The 24,939-nt window shown below is 42.1% G+C and overlaps 1 protein-coding gene across 39 annotated transcripts in view; it reads right to left on the bottom strand.

Moving 5' to 3' along the window:
* The window catches only part of cast (calpastatin), a 174,194-nt gene that overhangs the window by 100,498 nt on the left and 48,757 nt on the right, over nucleotides 1–24,939 (bottom strand). For 38 of the 39 annotated variants that reach the window (XM_033017307.1, XM_033017317.1, XM_033017345.1 and 35 more), the window contains 3 exons: nucleotides 18,046–18,111; nucleotides 7,728–7,781; nucleotides 6,813–6,935 (listed from right to left, as the gene is read on the bottom strand). In XM_033017307.1, the coding sequence (XP_032873198.1) occupies nucleotides 6,813–6,935; nucleotides 7,728–7,781; nucleotides 18,046–18,111 (243 nt within the window). Of the gene's footprint in view, nucleotides 1–6,812; nucleotides 6,936–7,727; nucleotides 7,782–12,730; nucleotides 12,924–18,045; nucleotides 18,112–24,939 lie in introns of those variants that run through there. The other variant, XM_033017328.1, reaches the window with a different exon arrangement.

Here is a 24,939-nt window from a genome sequence, read left to right as displayed (position 1 = left end):
TTGAGAGAATAGAGTGGCTGGGCTTGTATACTCTGGAATTTAGGGATCTTATTGAAACTAGTTTGATTATTTAGTGTTTGGATATGCTAGAGGCAGGAATCACGTTCTCGATGTTGGGGGAGTCCAGAATCAGGGGCCACAGTTTAAGAATAAGGGGTAAGCCGTTTAGAACGGAGATGAGGAAACCCTTTTTCACACAGAGAATTGTGAGTCTGTGGAATTCTCTGCCTCAGAGGGCGGTGGAGGCCGGTTCTCTGAAAACTTTCAAGAGAGAGCTAGATAGGGCTCTTGAAGATAGCAGAGTCGGGAGATATGTGGAGAAGGCAGGAACGGGGTACTGATTGTGGATGATCAGCCATGATCACATTGAATGGCGGTGCTGGCTTGATGGGCCACATGGCCTACTCCTGCACCTATTGTCTATTGTCTATACACTTCAGAATTCATTATGCTACTACCATCAGCAGTTGTATCATCAATGAAGATAAGTGAGCCAGTACCTTCAGCAGCCATACATGCCCAGGCCATAACCCCCCACCACCGTATTTCACATGAGGTGGTATGCTTTGGATCTTGGGCAGTTCCTTCTCTCCTCCATACTTTGCTCTTGCCATCACTCTGATATAAGTTAATCTTTGTCTCATCTCTTCACAACTGTGGTTGCTCTTTTAAGTACTTCTTGGCAAACTGTAACCTGGCCATCCTATTTTTTCGGCTAACCAGTGGTTTGCATCTTGCAGTGTAGCCTCTGTATTTCTGTTCATGAAGTTTTCTGCAGACAGTGGTCATTGACAAATCCACACCTGACTCCTGAAGTGTGTTTCTGATCTGTCGGACAGGTGTTTGGGGTTTTTTCTTTGTTATAGAGATAATTCTTCTGTCATCAGCTGTGGAGGTCTTCCTTGGCTTGACAGTCTCTTTGCGATTAGTAAGCTCACCAGTGCTCTCTTTCTTCTTAATGATGTTCCAAACAGTTGATTTTGGTAAGCCTAAGGTTTGGCTGATGTCTCCAACAGTTTTCTTCTTGTTTCTCAGTCTCATGATGGCTTTTTGACTTTCATTGGCACAACTTTGGTCCTCATGTTGATAAACAGCAATAAAAGTTTCCAAAGGCGATGGAAAGACTGGAGGAAAGACTAGGTGCTGAGAGCTCTCTTGTACCTGCATTAAGGAGGCATTTAAACACACCTGAGCAATTACAGACACCTGTGAAGTCATGTGTCCCAAACATTATGGTGCCCTGAAATGGGGGGACTATGTATAAACACAAGTGTCATTTCTACATGGTGAAGCCAAAATGTATAAAAATACCCTTTAATAAAATCTGACGATGTGCACTTTAACCACATGTGATTTTTTTTCCTATTACAAATCTCAAATTGTGGTGTACAGAGGCAAATAAATAAATGATGGGTCTTTGTCCCAAACATTATGCAGGGCACTGTACTGGCTTGTTTTCTGAGCTCCCTGATTAGTGTATCCTTCCTGTACTTTCTTGCATGGTGGTATTTTTTGGACAAAATATTGCATATCGCAGAATAGATTCATTTATTCCTTTCAATCACTTCATGCCTCTGATTAATCACGCTAGGATACCAATTCTTCCTGTTGGGTAATCAAATCTCACAAACACATATCATCATCTCTCACATTGTTTATTTTTTGTGTAATTTATTTAAAAGGTGACAAACAATTTTGAAAGTTTTCCTTGCAATTCTACATAATTCAACTCAGCTAACATGATTTCATGTTCATAAGTGATAGGAGCAGAATTAGGCCATTTGGCCCATGACGTCTAGTCGCTATTCAATCATGGCTGAGCTATCTTCCCCTCTTAACCCCATTCTCGTGCCTTCTCCCCATAACCTGACACTCGTGCTAGTCAACAATCTGTCTATCTCTGCCTTAAAAATATCCATTGACTTGGCCTCCACAACCATCTGTGGCAATTAATTCCATAGATTCACCACCCTCTGACTAAACAAATTCCTCCTCATCTCCTTCCAAAAGGAACATCCTTTTATTCTGATGCTCTGACCTCGGGTCCTAGACTCTCCCACTATTTGAAACATCCTCTCCACATCCACTCTATCCAGGCCTCAAGCTATTTCAAGCTTGAAATGACAAATTAACTGAACTGTAACAATTTAATTACCAACTAATGTGGAGTCCTTGTGCAAGGAATCACAAGCTATAGTCAAGCATGCCACATGAATCACCTGAAGTTAGGACTGTAATATCATCTCTCAGTAAAGCACATAATGCAATTACATCAAATTGGCATAAATTACTTCTCCATTTCAAATAGACTGAGAGATTGAACCTCCATTCCAGAGATTGCTCTCCTAACCAAAATCTGGAGTGGCAGAAAGGCCAATCCCAAAAAGACATGTGTGCTGACAACAATTTTGGATCCTAAAGAAATTTCTCAAATCCTTGAGCGAAAAAGCATGGTGCATTGATGAATTAATATAATTCTGTTTCCAGGACCATCAGGGAGATCTTGTAAACGACAAACATGCATTCATAGTACAATACAATGAAGCCAAGACCAACTCTAATCTGCCTGCACATAATCCATATCCCTCCATTCCTTACATATCCATGTGCCTGTCCAAGAGTCTTCACCACCAATCCTGATGGCCCTCACCACCGTCTATGTAAAAAATAAATGTCCTGCATATCTCCTTCAAACTTTGCCCGGCTTATCTAAACGCTATGCCCTCAAGTATTCGATATTTCAATCCTTGGAAAAATGTTCTGACCGTCCACCCTTTCTACGCCTTTCAGAATTTTATATACTTCTATCAGGTCTCTTCTCAACCACCGACATTCCAGAGAAAATAATCCAAGTCTGTCCAATGTCTCCCTGTAGTTTATACCCCCTAATCCAGGCATCATTCTGCTAAACCTCCCCTGCATCCATTCTAAAGCATCTGCATTGGGGCAACCAGAGCTGCACGCAATACTCCAAATGTTTCCGAACCAAAATCCTGTAAAGCAGCATCTTGACTTCCTGACCCCAATAGTTTTATATATCACTAGACCAAGTGCAGACCCGTTGGGTCTGTTTCCCCAACGGCGTTTGCGGGGGGGGGGGGGGGGGGGGGGGGGGGGGGGGCTGAGGCATCACACTCACATTAACCACCCCCCAAACACACAGGTGGGGGGAGGGGGGTGAGAAGAGGGGAGGGAGGGGAGAGGAGGAGGAGGAAACGGGACAGATTTGGGAGGGAAAGGAGAGCGGGGTAGGGGGTGAGAGATGGGGAGAGAGATGTGGGGGAGGGGGGGGGGGATGGGGAGGGAGGGGAGGAGGGAGGGAGGGGGAGAGGGGTGGGGGGAGAGAGGGGAAAGAGTGGGGAAGGGGGGAGAAAAGTGGAAGAGTGGGGAGGGAGGAGGAGAGGGGTAGGGTCTGTGTGAAAAATGTTTTTCTCATCTCGGTCCTAAAAGATTTACCCCTTATCCTTAAACTGTGACCCCTTGTTCTGGACTTCCCCAACATCTGGAACAATCTTCCTGCATCTAGCCTGTCCAACCCCTTAAGAATTTTGTAAGTTTCTATAAGATACCCCCTCAATCTTCTAAAATCTAGCGAGTACAAGCCAAGTCTATCCAGTCTTTATTCATATGAAAGTCCTGACATCCCAGGAATCAGTCTGGTGAACCTTCTCTGTACTCCCTCTATGGCAACAATGTCTTTGAGCATTGGGCATTGTGACATCACACAATGGAACGTTCACCAGGGGCCGGGCCTCCTGCAAAGGCATATGTAAATCAATCCATTCCGATTGGACATCTGTGAGCATCAGGCATTGTGAAATCACACGATGGAACGTTCACCAGGGGCTGGGGCTGCTTCTATGGGTGAGAAGCCAGTTTATTTTTGAAATATTGGTGGGGGGGGAAAGGATTTGATTAAAAACGTGTACTTAAACACGACGAAATGTAATGAGGAGCGGATACTTAGAAAGAAAAGTGAAATCTACCGAAATGGAAAAGATGTTGGCGATTCTGCGTCTGGTTTCGGAGTTGCAGTGAATCAAAGGAAGAAATGCAGCCGTCCATGTAAATGGATCCATTCCGATTGGACATCTGCGAGCATTGGGCATTGTGATTGGACATCTGCGAGCATTGGGCATTGTGACATCACACGATGGAAACGAATCAAAAGGCAGAAAGGCAGCCGGACGGACCGCAGGCGACAGGCACAGACCTTTATATAATAGATAGATAGATAGATAGATAGATAGATAGATAGATAGATAGATAGATAGATAGATACTGCATTTCCCATGACTCAGAATATCCCCAGCATTGAAATATACAATCAGATTATCTGTTCATGTGATGCCATTTGATGCTTGAATTATTATTCAAACCACCAGGAACATTGTCCAAGGAGTCTGGTGAACGACATTCTTGCCTATGGTGAGGTGAACGACCTAAGCCTCAACACAGACAAGACAAAAGAAATAATAATGGACTTCAGAAAAAATCCACCCCCCCTGCAGCCCCTCATCATCAAGGGGACTGTGGTGGAGAGGGCTGACAGTTACAGATACCTGGGACTACAAATAACATCAGATCTGAACTGGACTTTGAACACTGCAGCCACAGTGAAAAAAGCCCAGCAGAGACTGTACTTCATCAGGCTGCTCAGAAAAGCTGGTCTGCTCTGTCGCCCTCTCACCCAGGTCTACAAAGGACTGGTAGAGAGCATCCTCACCACAGGCATCACGGTGTGGTATGGAAACACCACACAGATAGAGAGGAAGGCTCTGCAAAGAGTCATAAAGACTGCTGAGAGGATCATCAGAACTGAACTCCCCTCCATGGACACAATCTACACACAGCGCTGTCAAAAAAGAGCAGGGAGAATCATTAGAGACACACTACATCCAGCTCACTCCCTGCTCAAACACAAAAACTGCACATACAACCTCAGGCACAGACGAGCGGACAGTATCGCCACAAAAAGAACACGCTTTTTTAAGAGCTTCTTCCCTGCAACAGTGAGATTCTTGGCCAAAACACAACAAAATGAACTGATGTCCTGATATAGTGTTTGTGCAAGCTACAATGCTCTATGTGTCTTCTGTGTGTCTTTTTAAATTTTTTAAAATTTAAAAATTTTTAATTTAAATTTTTTAACGTAACTTGACTCTCTGAATAGCCGCACAAGAGTTCCTATGTGTGTAAGCACAAATGGCAAATAAAGTTTTTGACCCCTTTTGACCCCTTTTTGACCCCCCAAGGGTCTTTAACATCCTGAGGAGGGAGGCAGAATCGCTGTTTAATATCTCATTCAAATAACACTACATCTGACAGTACAGAAACCCCTCAGTATTACACTCAAATCTCATCTCGATTGCGCATTCAACACTGTGACGTGGGAATTAAATCCGCACATTTTCCAACTTGGAGCAAAGATTACCACAGCTAAACTAACTAATAAGTGTGTAATCATTTCAAGCAGACACTGGCTGCTCATATTAGGATGAAAAATGAGTGTGTTTAATGTCTTCATTTATCTGAGGCTCTAAGATTGTTTCCCGAAGTATAGAGGTTATACAGAACTCAGCAAACATGACACAACTTTTGTGGCTTGCCTTGCTAGATATCAGAGCCGGGGCAATGATTTTACTAACAATTAGTTGAGCTGAGTCACAAATCTAATTGGCAAATGTTCGTATAGCATCTTGCTATGTTGTGACACCTGCTGTGTTTGCAGGTTTGAGCAGTAGATTACCAAAATAGAGAGGTTTTGGCAACTGCCATAAATGTGTGCACAAAATAACATGATACATACTATTTATGGTAACACGGTATACGACTTGTTTTCATACATCAATTCTATATTACTGGTACATAAAAGTTTGCATTCTGTGAAGGTAGTGGATCACACGACAGAATCAACAGGGCACCTTATTTTTGCAAGGAACCTGTTTAAGGCGCATGTTATAGTCAATTGAGCACAACTGGAGATACAATCAGTGTAGATCCCAGTGTTTCCATCAATCCCTGGCAAAAGTCTCACACATGTTTGCTCTGCAAACAGTAATTAGTCATTGGTTAATATATGCATCTGCGGTAAACTGCCTGTTCTCACTGACATCTCCCCCAGCAGTGTTGAAGATGGCAATGGCAAACTGGTCACCAAGGGTGAACAAACGAGGCAAATGATTGAACTTTATGACCTTCCATCACAGTGAGGAATGTGGATTCTGCTGTGGTAAATTTTATTTTATTTGGCTTTCTGTCTTGTTGCTTTTTACTTAGTATGGCTGTATAGTAACTCAAATATCACTGTATAACTACAACCATGCAGATTGACTAACTTCAAATAAAAATAGAAAGTGCTGGGGAAACTCAGCAGATCAGGCAACGTCTGCGGAGACAAAAAAAAGAGTTGAGATTTTCAGGTCAGCTCCCTTGATTTAGAATATCATAAATCTGCAATGTAAAATCAGATTGTCTCACCATAAATGCTGCCTGACCTGTTGAGTATCTACAGTGTTTTCATTTATTTCAGAATTTCAGCAACTGCAATATTTTGTTTCTCATTGTACCACCATATTTTTCTCTTCACTTTCTTTCATCTCCTTATTTCTAATCTTCGTCAGATAGATCAGCTGGAAATGTAGCATTAGGTCAGCTATTTATATTCCTATTTTGAATATGGTGACATGAAAAATACCATCCATACACCTTGTTGAACTATTAAGGGATATGGTCTACATTCCTAAAGATATCTTTTCAAAGCATTGCATATATAATTTCAATTTCTAACTCTTAACTTGGATGTAAATTACCAGATTCGATGTTTTGCCGAACAGCTGACCCATTTTGCTCTGACTAGTAGCTGTGGATTGTGGTTGTTGCTGCTTCACCCCACCAGCCGCACCAGGTAAGACCGAACCAGATTTCGTCTTGGACTAAAGAAAAGATTCCAAACTTAAACAATTGACATCACAAAATAAAATCACAAATAACAAAATGCACCTTTCTGGTAAAATATATAAAATGGCTTGGAACTTGTTTTGGATCGTGGCGAGAAACAAGACAAATCATTGATCTACCTAATATTTATTAATTGTTTTTCTGAGTGTTACTGGCCAGGACAGCATTTATTACCTATTTCTAACTTCTTTGAGGAGGTAATGGTGGGCTACCTTCTTGAACTACTGCAATTTACGGTGGGCCTCACTCTAGCCATGGAGGAGGCCCAGGATAGAAAGGTAGAAAAGGTAAAGTCATTCTAATAGTCCCCTTTCTTCTCCAGCCATCATTAAAGGTAGTATGTCAAAAGTGGACATTTCCTGTCCAGTCACAGTTATTCCAATTTTGGCAAGCAGTCATTAACATTGGTGCTAGTACATAATATTGGGGAAGCAAACTGATGTTATAAAAAACAAACTATATTCATCTCTTTAAAGGGAGCAGAGAAGGCTTTCAGTGGATTTGAGTGGATTTCAGGTTAGGTATTGATTACCCGTGGGAACAATGCAGTTGCAAATTTCTTTCTAGAATTCCAGTTGTTGGGACCAGCAGGGAACTGAAACGCACATAGTTATGGTGTCAAAGAATATGTTGCCTGTAAGATTTCCTAAATGACAGCTTCCCACCCTGATTCTTTCATGTGTGGTTTCCAAATAGATCTTCTAAAATAGTTTTATATCACGGTGATGCAACAATGTTAATTATGCACGTGCAATGACTGTTCTTACCTTGCATGAGTCTGCAGACTTCTGCGTTGCTGCTGATCCTGGCTTTACTGATGACTAGAATGGAGAAAATTGGAATGTTAGCTCTAAAAATCTGAAAGAAGCATTTATATTTTGGTGCTTGTGCTTGGCAGAGGAGCCAATTATATATAGAAACATAGAACATAGGTGCAGGAGTAGGCCATTCGGCCCTTCGAGCCTGCACCAGACTGATTCCTGGGATGTCAGGACTGTCTTATGAAGAAAGACTGGATAGACTTGGTTTATACTCTCTAGAATTTAGGAGATTGAGAGGGGATCTTATAGAAACTTATAAAATTCTTAAGGGATTGGACCGGCTAGATGCAGGAAGATTGCTCCCGATGTTGGGGAAGTCCAGGACAAGGGGTCACAGCTTAAGGATAAGGGGGAAATCCTTTAAAACCGAGATGAGAAGAACTTTTTTCACACAGAGAGTGGTGAATCTCTGGAACTCTCTGCCACAGAGGGTAGTCGAGGCCAGTTCATTGGCTATATTTAAGAGGGAGTTAGATGTGGCCCTTGTGGCTAAGGGGATCAGAGGGTATGGAGAGAAGGCAGGTACGGGATACTGAGTTGGATGATCAGCCATGATCATATTGAATGGCGGTGCAGGCTCGAAGGGCCGAATGGCTTACTCCTGCACCGCCATTCAATATGATCATGGCTGATCATCCAACTCAGCATCCCGTACCTGCCTTCTCTCCATACCCCCTGATACCTTTAGCCACAAATGCCACATCTAACTCCCTCTTAAATATAGCCAATGAACTGGCCTCAACTACCCTCTGGAACTACTACTATGAAACTACTATACGCAAAATTATAACTAAATATCTTTAAGTCAGAATCACACCTAAATGTATCGGAAGGTGCTTGACCCTGTTGAATGTAGGAAATGTAAAATGGATTATAAGGTGTATGATGCTAATATGTTAAGATTGTCGAGCAACATGGGATGATTAATCCTCTTTCTTTCACATCCATCGTGGTAATCACTCACCACAATTTCGTGCCCTACATCAATTGAATGTTTCCCTGTTGCCTATTTGCAACTCTTGTCTTCAAAAACATAAAAGCCAGCATTTGCCGGACCATGAGGCATTTTAGCAACTTGGAGAGTCGGCACTAAGTGTGTATTTCCATGAATAATTTAATTAAAGGACTGAGGAATAATCAGAAGAAGGAATGAGAAGTGCCATGTCAAATTAGGTACACAGGGGGGAAAAAACCCAAAAGAAATAAAGGCTGGATTAAGAGCGAGGGAAATAAACAAAAGAAAAACATAATAAAATTGAGGTCTATAATTTGGCATCTTTTAAATGACCATAAGCTTCTTATTTAACCATTCATTTTACAAGAAAGGGATGTTGATTACCTGTCCCACTTAGATTCAGATTCAACTTTAATTGTCATTGTGCAGTGTACAGTAGGAAACCTGAACGGAAACCTCTGGAGACTTTGCGCCCCACCCAAGGTTTCCGTGCGGTTCCCGGAGGTTGCAGGTGGTTGCCGGAGGTTCCAGGCAGTGGAAGCAGGTAGGGAGACTGACAAAAACCTCCGGGAACCGCACGGAAACCTTGGGTGGGGCGCAAAATCTCCAAAGGTTTCCGTTCAGGTTTCCTAAGTGGGACCGGGGCTGTATTAATGACTTGATTGATCGTTCTGCTGTGATTAAATAAGTAATTGAAGTACAGGTACACCAACATCATGACAATTTCAGGACGATAAAGACTGGGCTAGATGCTTCCACAAAGTCAGGGAAGAGCAGCACCATTTGGCTGCCTATTTGTCATAATTCACAAGTCAGGCTGTTGGTTAGTTTATTAAGGGAGTGTATCATTTAATTTTTAGCAAATTCTGAGCCCAAAATGCACCAATAATTTAAATATTTGGCATTCGACTCATTAACCTACAGTGCAGTATAGATGCTATCTATCATTAAATATTGAAAGACAGAAAGGATAAAAACTGCAGGTAAATTGTGGAGGGAGAAGCAGTGATGATTCATGAAATATGGTGAAATCCCAAAGATTTGAATAATGAATAATTCATTAATTCACGGTAGTTGGCATCCTATGTATGTTTTGCTTTCACCATAATACATCGATATTTGTGGGATGCAGGGGCTCCAGCGGGGTTGGGTGTGTTATTTCTTTAGTGTTGGTCCTCACCCTGGTTTCGGGACGCAACCTTTTGCTCCGATCTTCCAATTAGCCTGTCATCGCTGGTGGAGAAGTTGCTGGATTCAATCATAAAATATGAACTAGCGGCACATTTGGATAGCAGTAACAGGATCGGTCCGAGTCAGCATGGATTTACAAAGGGGAAATCATGCTTGACTAATCTTCTGGAATTTTTTGAGGATGTAACTAGGAAAATGGACAAGGGAGAGCCAGTGGATGTGGTGTACCTGGACTCTCAGAAAGCATTGGATAAGGTCCCACATAGGAGATAAATGGGTAAAATGAGGGCACATGGTATTGGGGGTAGAGTGCTGACATGGATAGAAAATTAGTTGGCAGACAGGAAACAAAGAGTAGTTTTTAACGGGTTCCTTTCAGAATGACAGGCAGTGACTAGTGGGGTACCGCAAGGCTCGGTGATGGGACCACAGCTATTTACAATATATATTCATGATTTAGATGAAGGGATTCAAAGTAACATTAGCAAATTTGCAGATGACACAAAGCTGGGTGGCAGTGTGAACTGTGAGGAGGATGCTATGAGAATGCAGGGTGACTTGGACAAGTTGGGGGAGTGGGCAGATGCATGGCAGATGCAGTTTAATGTGGATAAATGTGAGGTTATCCACTTTGGTAGCAAAAACAGGAAGGAAGATTATTATCTAAATGGTGCCAAGTTGGGAAAAGGGGAAATACAACAGGATCTGGGGTTCCTTGTTCATCAGTCAATGAAAGTAAGCATGCAGATACAGCAGGCAGTGAAGAAAGTGAATGGCATGCTGGCCTTCATAACAAGAGGAGTTGCGTCTAGGAGCAAAGAGGTCCTTCTGTAATTGTTGTACAGGGCCCTAGTGAGACCACACCTGGAGTATTGTGTGCAGATTTGGTCTCAAAATTTGAGGAAGGACATTCTTGCTATTGAGGGAGTTCAGCGTAGGTTCACAAGGTTAATTCCCAGGATGGTGGGACTGTCATATGCTGAGAGAATGTGGCTGGGCTTGCATACTCTGAGATTTAGAAGGATGTGAGGGAATCTTATTGAAACATATAAGATTGTTAAGGGCTTGGGCACGCTCGAGGCAGGAAACATGTTCCCGGTGTTGGCGGAGTTCAGAATCAGGGGCCACAGTTTAAGAATAAGGAGTAAGCCATTCAGAACGGAGATGAGGAAACACTTTTTCACACAGAGAGTTGTGAGTCTGTGGAATTCTCTGCCTCAGAGGGCGGTGGAGGCCGGTTCTCTGGATACTTTCAAGAGAGCTAGATAAGGCTCTTAAAGATAGCGGAGTCAGGGGATATGGGGAGAAGGCAGGAACGGGATACTTATTGATTGTGAACGATCAGCTATGATCACATTGAATGGCTCGAAGGGCCGAATGTCCTAATGTTGCACCTATTGTCCATTGTCCATTTTATTTAATTTTTCTCTTCTGATATTTGCTTCTATCACTCTATTCTCATTATTATTTTATTCTTTTTAACATGAACGACTAACCGTTCAGTTGAGTGTGCAGGTAAAGATTCACGGTTGGGCAAGCTAACTTCAAACACAGGTGTCCTGCTTAAACCAAGTACAAAACAGGGCAATTATGCTGAATAAGATGATGTGGACAATAAATCAGTCAAGGCAAATATAGAGTTGTCTGATTGGATTGTGTTGTAGTGCTGTCTCTGGGAAGCTTGCTGACAAGGTGGGGCACAAGATCACTATAATCAGACACAATTGAAATTGGGCGGCGCGGTGGTGCAGCAGTAAAGTTGCTGCCTAACAGCAAATGCAACGCCAGAGGCCCGGGTTTGATCCTGACTATGATTGAAGTCTGTATGGAGTTTGTACGTTCTCCCCATGACCTGTGTGGGTTTTCTCCGAGATCTTCGGTTTCCTTCCACACTCCAAAGACGCACAGGTATGTGGGTTAATTGGCTTGGTATAAAATGTAAAAATTGTCCCTAGTGGGTATAGGATAGTGTTAATGTGCGGGGATTGCTGGTCGGCGCTGAAAGGCCTGTTTTGGCAGTGTATCTCTCAACTAAACTAATCTGAGTCTCGGCTGTAGTGAAATCAATGGTTACTAAAGGATTGAGTGTGACGTTCTTAGGTGGGTCAGATAAAAATGGGATAGGGAGAAGTGCTGGGAGGGTCAAAATGGGCTCCAGGTGTGAATTTAAAGAATTGGTGAGGTCAAGCTGGGCTGAGTTGTTGATGGTGATGTAAGAAACCACGAGTCTAGTGCTGAAAGAACTGAAAGCAAGCTGGTGAAACTATGCAAATGCAGAGAATGAACACCACCAAGAGTTTTATGTTGTGTAATCATTCCTAACATGGTCTTACATTGCAACTCTTATATAAGAAGAATGGATAGACTCAGACTAAATTTTTCTCTTAACTGCGAAACCATCTGAAAGATTACATCATAGAATTCCCTGCAGTGATTTTTAAACATTTCATCTAAGCACTAACGTATATAAAAGCAGGTTCCGAGTCGCAGGCTGCTCCCATTATAAATTAAGTATTTTACTAACATGTCCAGGCAATAGAAATTCAGCCTCAACAACATACCACATCCAAGTCATCATCACAATAATCTACAATCATGTGGGTGATTGATGTCCCTCGTGAAGTTCAACCTGATGAAAATTCCGGTGGGAATACCAAATATAAAGTTTTGTAGGTGGGCAGAACCTTTACACTAAAGTTAAAATGCAAAATTTACAAATGCTTAAGTACTCGAATAACCTCTCCCCTGAACTGAAAGCCTCGCAATTGAAATGAGTAAGAAAGCATACAATCATTTTTCCTACCTTTCAAGGCTGATAAAATGGCTTCTTTTCAAAACAATTAACTCCATACGCTGAACGATGGTGGGGACACTTTATATTGTAACACAATTCACTTTTCTTTCCTCCAAGAATCTACTTCTTTTCCAATCCCTATCTGCAGCATTAACCTCCGTACACTTGTGAGTGTAACTGGAGCTCTGCTCTTCCAGATTCCAAGTGCCACGCCCTGCCTGAACATGTGCATGCAGAGCCCTCTTACAGAACGCATCATGCAACTTTGTTGATGCTTGACACCACAACAGTTCCTCCTCTTCCACCCAATGCCAGACAAACACCTTCCCAAGTTGGGTGTTGTGAATCACATCCATGAGCATATCCATGAGCATATGGAAAATTGTGTAAAATTCATATCCAGCTTTTTTTTAAAAAGCAAGCGATCTTAAAAGTTTGGACGTAGATTAAAATGCTGGAGAATCTCAGCAGGGTGAGGCAGCATCAATGGAGCGAAGGAAATAGGCGACATTTCGGGTCAAGACCCATCTTCAGACTGAAGAAGGGTCTCGACCCGAAACATCGCCTATTTCCTTCCCTCCATGGATGTTGCTTCACCCTGCTGAGAGTCACCAGCATTTTTGTCTACCATCGATTTTCCAGCACGTGCAGTTCATTCTTAAACTTAAAGGTTTGGACTATCATTCTCTTATGTAGAAGGCATAAAACGTTGACCAAGAATTAAATTAAGGGTAATTCCATTTATAAGGTTCTCCTGTGTTCCTCTGCCTTATTAGGAAGAGTCCCTTTGGTAATTATCTTTTGAGATGTAGCAAGATATTTATTCTGGGCTGGAAAGCTGATACATGCAAGAGCAATTTGTTCCCAAGTCAAAGCCAAGCATATTTTTTCACCCTATGCACACTGGTCTGACAGAACGCATGCTCAAGGTTAGGCAAATGAGTTTTTCACTCGCCTTCTGGAAATTGCAAGACTTTTTTCATTAGCTCTCAAGATTTTGAACATGACCAGACATGTGATAGATACGTGGAAGGAGCAAACATAAAAATAAAGGACAAAAAGAGCTGGAAATACTCAGCAAGTCAGGCTGCATCTGTCAGGGAGCAAACATTTCAGGTCAAAAACCCTTCCTCAGAAATGGAAAGGACATAAAGAAGAGTTAGCGGGGGAGATGTCTCTGACAGTAAAGCTGGGATGACCATGAGGAGAAGATTATCTGGTCAATGATTGAATGGGAGCAATTCTAAAATGAGAATATAGATAAAAGAACAGAAGAAGAATTTGTTTTAAAGTTACAGAGATTTAAACATATGGATATAAAATGATAAATCATTGTTGGTGATTGTTCACACTAACCAATGTGATTTCTCAAGATCACCTCCACAAAAGGTGTAAACAGTGATTCACGGTGCCAGAAGTACACCCTGAACAGAGCCTGCAGTCAACTTTGCTGCTGCAGAGGCTTCTGGAGGAATGCAGCTAATCGAGTTTGCCAGGGTCAATTTTATCAGCAATGAAAGGGAATTAAAGTTCAACATACCTGCTGCTCCTCATAATTGGATACTGAACCTTAAAAACAACTTTTCAGATTCTTCAGGCGAAGACATTGAAACTCGTCAATTTTGCCTAGTTGTCAGTCTTCCAGAGCCAATTGACTGAGAACTCGGCAGAATTGTATTAGCAATTGGAAAAGTATTGACAACTAATTTTCTTGCATTCATCTTTAAAAATGTTAACAATGGAATTACATTTCTGATTTACTGCTCTGAACATGGATTATTCCCATTTCAATAATGGGCTGACAGTAAACTAGATTTTAAGTAGTCCTGTCTCGTGCAGAAGGCATTGAAGCTCTCCTCACCACGCCTCATTTTTAAATACCAGTTTAGGGAGGAAATTGTTAGATCCTATAATTAAGTAATTTCTTAATTAAAATTATAATAGAAAACAGGTTACATTGATTTATTAATATTTATTTAAGTATTTGTTTTACTGGCTGATTGATTCTCAAGACATCTCAGGTTCCTAGCTTTAATATATTTTTTAATGACTTTGGAAGTGCGTTTTCAAACACGTAATGTCCTTTGGTTCCCTGTTGAAAATGATGAACCTCAGTAAAAATAACAAAGCATTTTTTTAATTATATGGTAGAAATGTACACACAATAGACAATAGGTGCAAGAGTAGGCCATTTGTTTGGCCCTTCGAGCCAGCACCGCCATTCAATGCGATCATGGCTGATCATCCCCAATCAGTACCCCGTTCCTGCCTTCTCCACATATCCCCGGACTCCGCTATTTTTAAGAGCCCGATCTAGCTCTCTCTTGAAAGAAAATCACTGTCACTAATCACTGCCACAAAAGAAAATCACTGCCACTAATTATGGAAGGTACACAAAAATGCTGGAGAAACTCAGCGGGTGCAGCAACATCTATGGAGCGAAGGAAATAGGCAACGTTTCGGGCGGAAACGTTGCCTATTTCCTTCGCTCCATTGATGCTGCTGCACCCGCTGAGTTTCTCCAGCATTTTTGTGTACCTTCGATTTTCCAGCATCTGCAGTTCCTTCTTAAACACTAATTATGGACCCAGTATCATACTGGGTAATGCAGTAGTTCATCACAATATTCATTCCCGAGGCAATTTACAGGATCAGAGGAAAGTTATAGGTGACAAATGAACTACATTCCTTCAACAGTTAATGCAGCTGTATTTTCAATAGAAATAGAAATTTGAAAAAAATGCAGGTAGAATCATTAAGCATCTTAAATATAGCTTTATTTGGATGTTAGAAACATAGAAAATAGGTGCAGGAGGAGGCCATTCGGCCCTTCGAGCCAGCAACGCCATTCATTGTGATCATGGCTGATCGTCCCCAATCAATAACCCGTGCCTGCCTTCTCCCCATGTCCATTGATTCCACTAGCCCCTCGAGCTCTATCTAACTCTCTCTTAAATCCATCCTGTGATTTGGCCTCCACTGTCCTCTGTGGCAGGGAATTCCACACATTAAAAACTCTCTGGGTGAAAAAGTTTATTCTCACCTCAGTCTTAAATGACCTCCCCTTTATTCTGAGACTGTGTCCGTTTCTGGACTCGCCCAATATTGGGAACATATTTTCCGCATCTAGCTTGTCCAGTCCTTTTATCATTTTATATGTTTCTATAAGATTCCCCCTCATCCTTCTAAACTCCAGTGAATACAAGCCTAGTCTTTTCAATCTTTCCTCATATGACAATCCCGCCATCCCAGGGGTCAATCTAGTGAACCTACACTGCACTGCCTCAATCACAAGGATGTCCTTCTTCAAATTAGGAGACCAAATTATGTTGTCTACATTGATGTATTTGAAAGAATTTGGACCACACCCCTTTGGGTGAGTGCGGGACAAACAATCATATTCCATTAGCTAATACAACTCCAAAATATGGCCATCAGTTTGTGAAGCCCAACAGATCTGGACCACTGATATGTGACTTCACAGCCACACAGTCAAGCAGAGCCCCAGATTTTTTTTTTTTGCTGACAATTTTGAGATGTTTTTCACAAATATACAAAACAAAATCTGCCTTTTGCTTAATGGACACATTGGAAACTCTCCAGCAGCTGTGTGTGTGTGGTAGATAGATTCTGATAAAGCAAGATGGGTGGAGTTAGTACTTTCCTTTTGTGTAATCGTGCAAAAACTATGAACGCACTTTGCTATCCCAAACAATTCTCATTGCCTATTAAATGAATACTCCACCATTGATAACAATGCTAAAGGAATTAAATCTGTGGAAGATAAAACATTTAGATTTGTACCATTCATAGAAACATAGAAAATAGGTGCAGGAGTAGGCCATTCGGCCCTTCGAGCCTGCACCGCCATTCAATGTTATCATGGCTGATCATCCAACTCAGTATCCTGTACCTGCCTTCTCTCCATACCCCCTGATCCCTTTAGCCACAAGGGCCACATCTAACTCCCTCTTAAATATAGCCAATGAACTGGCCTCAACTACCTTGTGGCAGAGAATTCCAGAGATTCACCACTCTCTGTGTGAAAAATAGTTTTCTCATCTCGGTCCTAAAATATTTCCCCCTTATCCTTAAACTGTGACCCCTTGTTCTGGACTTTGCCAACATCGGGAACAATCTTCCTGCATCTCGCCTGTCCAACCCCTTAAGAATTTTGTAAGTTTCTATAAGATCCCCCCTCAATCTTCTAAATTCTAGCGAGTACAAGCCGAGTCTATCCAGTCTTTCTTCATATGAAAGTCCTGACATCCCAGGAATCAGTCTGGTGAACCTTCTCTGTACTCCCTCTATGGCAAGAATGTCCTTCCTCAGATTAGGAGACCAAAACTGTACGTAATACTCCAGGTGTGGTCTCACCAAGACCCTGTACATTCTAATGCCCTCTGTGAAATCCTCTTCATGTTATTTATTTTAACTTGGATTTTGCTGGCTGCGTAAGATTTTAGGAACTAGATATTCTGAATGTGCTCATTATAACAATTTAGAGTGTACCAATATTATACGTTTAATAAATCCTTTTTGGCAGCCTGAGGTTTGGTGATGCATGACGTAGATTTTCTGGATTATTATATTCTTCATATTAATATATCAGCAGACTTTGTATTAATTTATTTTAAGAAGTTACTCAGAAGTATAAAATAATTTCATTAGACGGTGAATTTACAGGGTGCTTAAAAAGCAGGGCCCTAACGAATTTAAAGGGAATATGGAAACGGGCCCCCCTGTGATGTTAGAATGAGCAAGAAAACTTGTGCCTGGCGTGTTTAGTGAGAGTGAGGAATGTGGCTTCATTTTAACAATGGAGGAATCCAAGGACTGAAATTTTGGGAATGTTTGCGAATAAGAAGAGACATAAAATGGTTAGCAACCAAGAGCTCCACTAGGCCTTGGTAGACCGAGCGCAAGTGCTAAGCAAAACAGTTGACTAGTCTAAGCTTGGTGTCGATGATGTAATGGAGCTTTCAGGAGCAATAGACACAGTTGGAAGGGGTGCATGTGAACTCACCTGATAGGGCTGCTGGGTCGAAGTAAGAGAGGAGATGTAAGGACAGGTGTTACATCTCCTGCAGTTGCAAAGGAAAGTGCCTGTGGAGAAGGTGGATTGGGCAGGAGTGGGAGAGCGAACCAAGGAATTGCAGAGAGAATGGTGTCTACAAAAGCAGAAAGGGGTGGGGATGGAAGGATGTGACTGGTCACGTTGAAGGTGGTGTAATTATTGAATGTTTTCTTATTGTTGGAAAAAACAATAGTATGATCTAAATTTATGATTCACCGTGCAAGACTTACAATGCAGCTAAACTTACCTTACTCGTTGAGCTCATTGGTTTAACAGCTTCCACCTTACCAGGTTCACTGGGTTTTGATTTTTCCTGTGAAGAAGGAAATTAAACAAGTTTTAGATCATGTACCTTATAACAATGTCCACTATTCAATTTGTATTTTTAGTTGGACAACACAGATTGGACAATACTTGCTAAGAGCGTTTGATTACACACATTATAACTAGTGTTCATAATTGGTCCTTAAAAGAACAATATTTAACATAAACTAAAGAATTAATGCCTGAAGCAATTAAGAGGTGGGTTTTATGGAAGGTCCAAAGGACAGAGGAAGATTGGACATGAGGGGGGGGGGGGGGGTTTGGCGTCTTGGGATTAGGCAGAGATGTCAGAGCAGCAGAAAAACATTGTCGGCATGATGGTTCAAAAGCAAAAACATAAGTTATGAAAATTTGAAATAAAATGTAGTCTGGCCTACTCAACCTCTCCCTACAGCTCACACCCTCTAGTCCTGGTAACATCCTCATAAATCTTCTCTGAACACTTTCGAGCTTGACAATATCTTTCCTATAACATGGTGCCCAGAACTGAACACAATATTCTAAATGCAGCCTCATCAATATCTTATACAACTGCAACATGACCTCCCGACTTCTATACTCTATACTCAGACTGATGAAGGTCAATGTGCCGAAAGCCTTTTTGACCACCTTATCCACCTGTGACTCGACCTTCAAGGAACCATGCACCTGCACTCCTAGATCCATCTGCTCTACAACACTCCCCAGAGGCCTACCATTCATTGCGTAGGTCCTGCCCACGTTAGACTTCCAAAATGCAACACCTCACACTTCTCTGTTTGGAATCTTGTACGGAACTACTCATTGACTTCAGAAAGGGGAAGTTGGGATAGCAAGTACCAGTTTTCATTGTGTAGAAGGTCTCGACCCAAAACGTCACCCATTCCTTCTCTCCAGAGATGCTGCCTGTCCAGTTACTCCAGCATTTTGTGTCTATCTATTGCCAGTTTTCATTGGTAGGATGGTGGTGGAGAGAGATAGCAACTTCAAACTCCTGGGCGTTAACATCTCGGATGACCTGCCCTGGGCCCAACACATAGACTGGGCCCAATCATGAAGAAAGCGCACCAGCATTTCTTCTTTATTAGAAGTTTAAAGAGATTTGGCATGTCATCAAATACTAGGAAATAGGGAGGAAGGAACTGCAGATGCTGGTTTAAACCAAAGTTAGACACAAAAAGCTGGAGTAACTCAGTGGATCAGGCAGCATCTCTGGAGAGAAGGAACGGGTGCCATTTTGGATCAAGACCCTTCAGACTGAAAGTATTGGTTGGGCTGAAAATTGAACTATAATCTCTTCCACATTCAGAGCAGTTGGTGGTTAATCGAGTGAATAAATCAGTAGTTTGTGAGGTGACGCACTCCTTCCATCAACCTCCCACATACAAAGCAATGCTGACTATCCCTAATCGGTCCTTGCCCATCAAAATGCCTGTATAACCTATCCCTCAGAATACTCTCCAGTAACTTACCAACTACAGATGTTAAGCTCACCGGCCCATAGTTCCCAGCATTTTCCCTGCAGCCCTTCTTGAAAAGAGGCACAACATTTGCCACCCTCCAATATCCGGCACCTCTCCTGTATTTAAGGACGACTCATAAATCTCAACCAGGGCTCCCGCAATTTTCCTCCGTCCAACTGTCTTTCTCCTCGGTAAATACAGAGGAGAAATACTCATTTAGGACCTTGCCCATCTCCTGTGGCTCCACACAGAGGTGACCGCTTTGATTCCTGAGAGGTCCCATTCTCTCTAGTTACCCCTTTTCCCCCTTCTGCAACGTTCAGTGCTATGTCCCATGCGGTTTGTGATATAATAAATTTACTTGGATCAAAATGTAGGGGGTCTACTTAGTACGTTTTCAATGGATACAGCCAGTTAGAGATCTATTGGAAATTTGGGCAGAAAAATTATAGATGGGGATTGTTGATTGATGCATATTTAGTGGTCTAATGCAAGAGGAATTTGTACTGTAAATACAGGACCCTTGCCAGCAGAGACACAAGGAGAGATCTTGGTGTGCAAGTTCACAACTCCCTGAAAGTGACAACACAGATGTATAGTGAAATTAAGGAAGGAATATGACGTATTTGCCTGCATCGGTCATGGCACTGAGTATACAATTTGGCAAGTTATGTTGCAGCTGTATAAAATCTGGTTAGGATGCATTTGGAGTATTTTGTGCAGTTCTGGTCACTGCATTACAGAATGGACGTGGAAGCTTTGGAGAAGAGGCAGAAGACCATCGAGATGTTGTTTTGATTGAAGACAGTTAACTATAAGGGTAGGTTGGACAAACGTGGGTTGTTTACACTGGAGCAGAGGCAGAGGAGAGATCTGATAGAAGAATGCAAAAATTATATATCATAAATGAGATGGTCAGAGCTATTTGTCCAATATGGAAATATCAAATACAGGAGGTCGTAGTTTTAAGATGAAAGGGAAAATCTTAAAGGAGATTCAAACTAAATCTAAACTAAAGGAGCCTGGAGCCCATGGCTAGAAAAAGTGGAGAAACAGATACAGTAGCAAGCCTTTAGACAGACATAGAAAACAACCAGAGAATATAGGGATATAGATATTGTGCAGAATTAGTGTAGATTTGCATCATTTTGTGCAGATGTTATGAGCCAAAGTGTCTATTCCTTTTTTGTACTGATCTGCTATTGTTTAAATTAAATTTCTTTATTTATATAGCACATTTTTAGTCAACTTGCATTGACCCCAAAGTGCTTCACATAATTACATTCACACACACAGGCAAAGGTGGGTGAAGTGTCTTGCCCAAGGACACAAACAGGCAAAGGTGGGTGAAGTGTCTTGCCCAAGGACACAACGACAGTATGCACTCCAAGCGGGATTCGAACCATCTACCTTCCGGTTGCCAGCCGAACACTTAGCCCATTGTGCCATCTGTCGTCCCTTGTTGTTCTATTATTACTCTGTGTCGCTCTAAAATCAGCAAGATACTTCACATGTTCAGATAAATGTTGACTTCTGTTGATCCCACTAAACATTATTTAGGAAACGTTTTAAGAACTGGTCCCATTATCTTGATCCATTTCATGGGACACTGACCAATATAATTGATTACAATAGAAGCATCACAAATTTGTATTCAATTAAAATATCTACTTTTTGTTAAGTCGAAACATCACCCATTCCTTCTCTCCAGAGATGCTGCCTGTCCCGCTGAGTTACTCCAGCACTTTATGTCTATCTTCGGTTTAAACCAGCATCTGCAGTTCCTTCCAACACCCATGCCCTCAATTTCTCGATTGCTCTTCCATGGCAAAAGAACTGTGCGCATTCACCTTGTCTATACTTATCATTATTTTATGTCACCACTTATTCTCCTACAATCCATGAAAGCGAATGGTATGTTAGCATTCATAGCAAAAGGATTTAAATATAGGAGCAGGGAGGTTCTACTGCAGTTGTACAGGGTCTTGGTGAGACCACACCTGGAGTATTGCGTACAGTTTTGGTCTCCAAATCTGAGGTAAGACATTCTTGCCATAGAGGGAGTACAGAGAAGGTTCACCAGACTGTTTCCTGGGATGTCAGGATTTTCATATGAAGAAAGACTGGATAGACTCGGCTTGTACTCGCTAGAATTTAGACGATTGAGGGAGGATCTTATAGAAACTTACAAAATTCTTAAGAGGTTGGACAGGCTAGATGCAGGAAGATTGTTCCCGATGTTGGGGAAGTCCAGAACAAGGGGTCACAGTTTAAGGATAAGGGGGAAATCTTTTAGGACCGAGATGAGAAAACCATTTTTCACACAGAGTGGTGAATCTCTGGAATTCTCTGCCACAGAAGGTAGTTGAGGCCAGTTCATTGGCTATATTTAAGAGAGAGTTAGATGTGGCCCTTGTGGCTAAAGGTATCAGGGGGTATGGAGAGAAGGCAGGTTCAGGATACTGAGTTGGATGATCAGCCATGATCATATTGAATGGCGGTGCAGGCTCGAAGGGCCGAATGGCCTACTCCTGCACCTATTTTCTATGTTTCTAAATACAATTCTAGCCTGCCCTACCATTTCCTATAAATCAGGCCCCAAGTCCGAGCAACATTCTCATATATCAGCTTTGCACTCTTTCCAGCTTGATGTCTTTCCTACAGGAGGGTCACCAAGACAAGTGCAGCCTTGCCAACATCTTGTACAATTGCAACATAATGTCACAATTCGTATACTCATTGCCCTCACTGATGAATGTCGGCGTGCCAAACATCATCTCCTTGTTCATCCTGTCTACCTGGAATGCCACTTTGAAGGAACTATTCACTTGTACTTCTTGGTTCCTTAGGTCAACAACATTCCCAAGGCCCTACTGTTCACTGTGAAAGTCGTACCCTGGTTTGATTCCCAACATTTGCACTTGTCTGAATTGAACGCCATATGACATTCCTCAACTGACTAAAACAGCTGATCAAGATCCCATAGTAATTATTGATAACCTCCTTTACTGACTAGGAAACCACTTATTGTAGGGCAGCACAGTGGTAGAGTTGCTGCCTCACAGCACCAGAGAACAGACTACGGGTGGTGTGTGTACGGAGTTTGTGAGTTCTCCCTTTGTTCCGCATGAGTTTTTTCTATCTGCCCGGTTTCCTTCCACCCTTCAAAGACGTGCAGGTTTATAGGTTAATTGGCTTACGTAAATTGTAAATTCTCCCTAGTGTGTAGGACAGTGCAAGTATACAAAGTGATCATCGGTCAGTGCCGACTCAGTCGGCAGAAGGATCTGTTTCCGTGCTGTAGGTCTTAAGTAAAGTCTAAAGTTTAGTGTCAACTGCAAACCTATTAACCATGTCTTGTATGTTCTCATCCAAATCATTCATATAAATGATGAGCAACAAGGGGCGTGGCACCTATTCTTGTGGCACTCCACCAGTCAACAGGTATCCAGTCCAAAAAACACCCTCGACTCTCTGCTTCCTACCATCATGCCAATCAGTAGTCCGTCCATCGAAATCTGGATGCAAATGGGAGTTAAAATGAGGAAAACAAATCTGTCACACCCATGGTTAATTATTTAAGGGAGTGAACCGGCAAGCCTCACCAATGGAAAAAAAAAAATAACAATAGGTGGTTTGACTACATTCAAACCAGAGGCTAAAAATAACTCTGGGAACGCTAGTTTGAAATGATGCCCTTCTGCATATAAAAATGAAAAAAAAATGAAAGATGTTGGAAAATATATATTAACAGTAAATTCTGGAAATGCTCAGCAGGTAGGCAACATCTATGGAAAGAGAAACAGAATTACTGCTTCAAGTCAAAGGCATTTGTTAGCACTAGAGCACTATAAAATAAATCAATTAAGTTTGTTACAAATTACAGAAGTTAGACGGGGATGGGTAAGACACAGGGAGGCTCTCCGATAGGCCATCGCCAGGGTTTCCATGGGGGGGGGGGGGAGGGGAGGGGGAGAGAGAAAAAGAGCGAGAGTGAGAACAAGTGTTGCTCAAGTTCTGGTTGCATTTTAGTCCCACGATCCTGGTGTTTGGACACAAGGCAGGGAATGGGAAGGGCCGATCGGGGGGGGGGGGGGGATCGCCCTGTCGGTTTGCTCCTGGGCCTGGCCAAGATGGCCATTCGACCAGGCAACGGGCGGTCGATGGTCACACCAGAGTCGGCTGCCTGCCCCTCTTCCGGGCCTATGTCCGTGCTCCCTTGTCCCTAGAAAGGGAACACACGGTTTCCATGGGGGCGCTGGAGGCCTCCCGTGAACGCTGGCCGCCGCGTGAGGTCGAGAGCATTGTAAATAATGACTGCACCATTGTACTATAATGACTGCTTGACGTATTGTAAACTTTGAATGTACTTTTCGTATGCTGTATTATGCATTTTGCTGAATAAAGTCCTTGGAAAGGAAAAAAAGAGAAAACAAGTGAGAAAAAAACAAAAGAGAGAAAATGAGAGAGTATGTGAGTATGCTTTTCAAATTGGCATTATATGGGTATACACACAGAGCCATAAGATCTATCGGTCCATGGAGAGGATGTTAAAGGCTGGAAATTGGTGAGGTTTGTCGACTGAAGGAAAATGGGGAATGGTTTTGGGGAATAATTTCCTGAGATATATGTGTGATTTTGGACATTTTCATTTAACTGATATTTGGATTCTATATTGAGGGAGTACTTTCAGTTCTTGAATTGTTGTGTTTAAATGGGGCTTTATCCCATTGGATTGATGCTTAGTATTCCATGCTATAAGCCAAAAGGGAACAAAGTTCATAAGCAGAACTGGAGAAAATGCCCAGTAGATTTGGTCATGCCAGTAGCAAGGGAAAAATTGATCTAATACTTGTTTTCTCTGTTTGCACCAAAACTGTACAGTTCTGCTGCATATTATCCATCTGTATTGACTCAGTATTTTTTGCTCTTCTCTAGTCTCTAGTCCCATTGACTTTTTTCACTCGTGTGTCAGATGACGTTCTGCCATCGCTTTGCCACAACCAGTACATCTGTGCCTCTGTGGAGATCGTCCGCAGTGCATGCCTCTCCGCCATTGACTGACCGATTGACTAGCCGATTTTAATCTATACTGTTATTTCCATCAGACAGATTCCAAAACAGTGGCAGCAGCAAAACACTATTGGAAGAAAATCAACATCAAAAGTATCGCCAAACCCCCCCCCCCATCTTGGACAGCACCTCACAGACAACCTGATAATGTCCAACCAACAGAATTAAGAATTTGTGTAACTCCAAGTCCAGCATAGCTTCTTTCCCAGAAAACACGATCATTGAGAATGACCAGAAGATCCAAGAGCTAATTAAACCACATATATGAGAATCATGAGTGTTTAATTTCATATGTACTGGCA

Source organism: Amblyraja radiata, chromosome 3, assembly GCF_010909765.2.
Source record: "Amblyraja radiata isolate CabotCenter1 chromosome 3, sAmbRad1.1.pri, whole genome shotgun sequence".
Taxonomy (NCBI): Eukaryota; Metazoa; Chordata; class Chondrichthyes; order Rajiformes; family Rajidae; genus Amblyraja; species Amblyraja radiata.
This window is presented reverse-complemented; position numbering and strand designations above follow the sequence as displayed.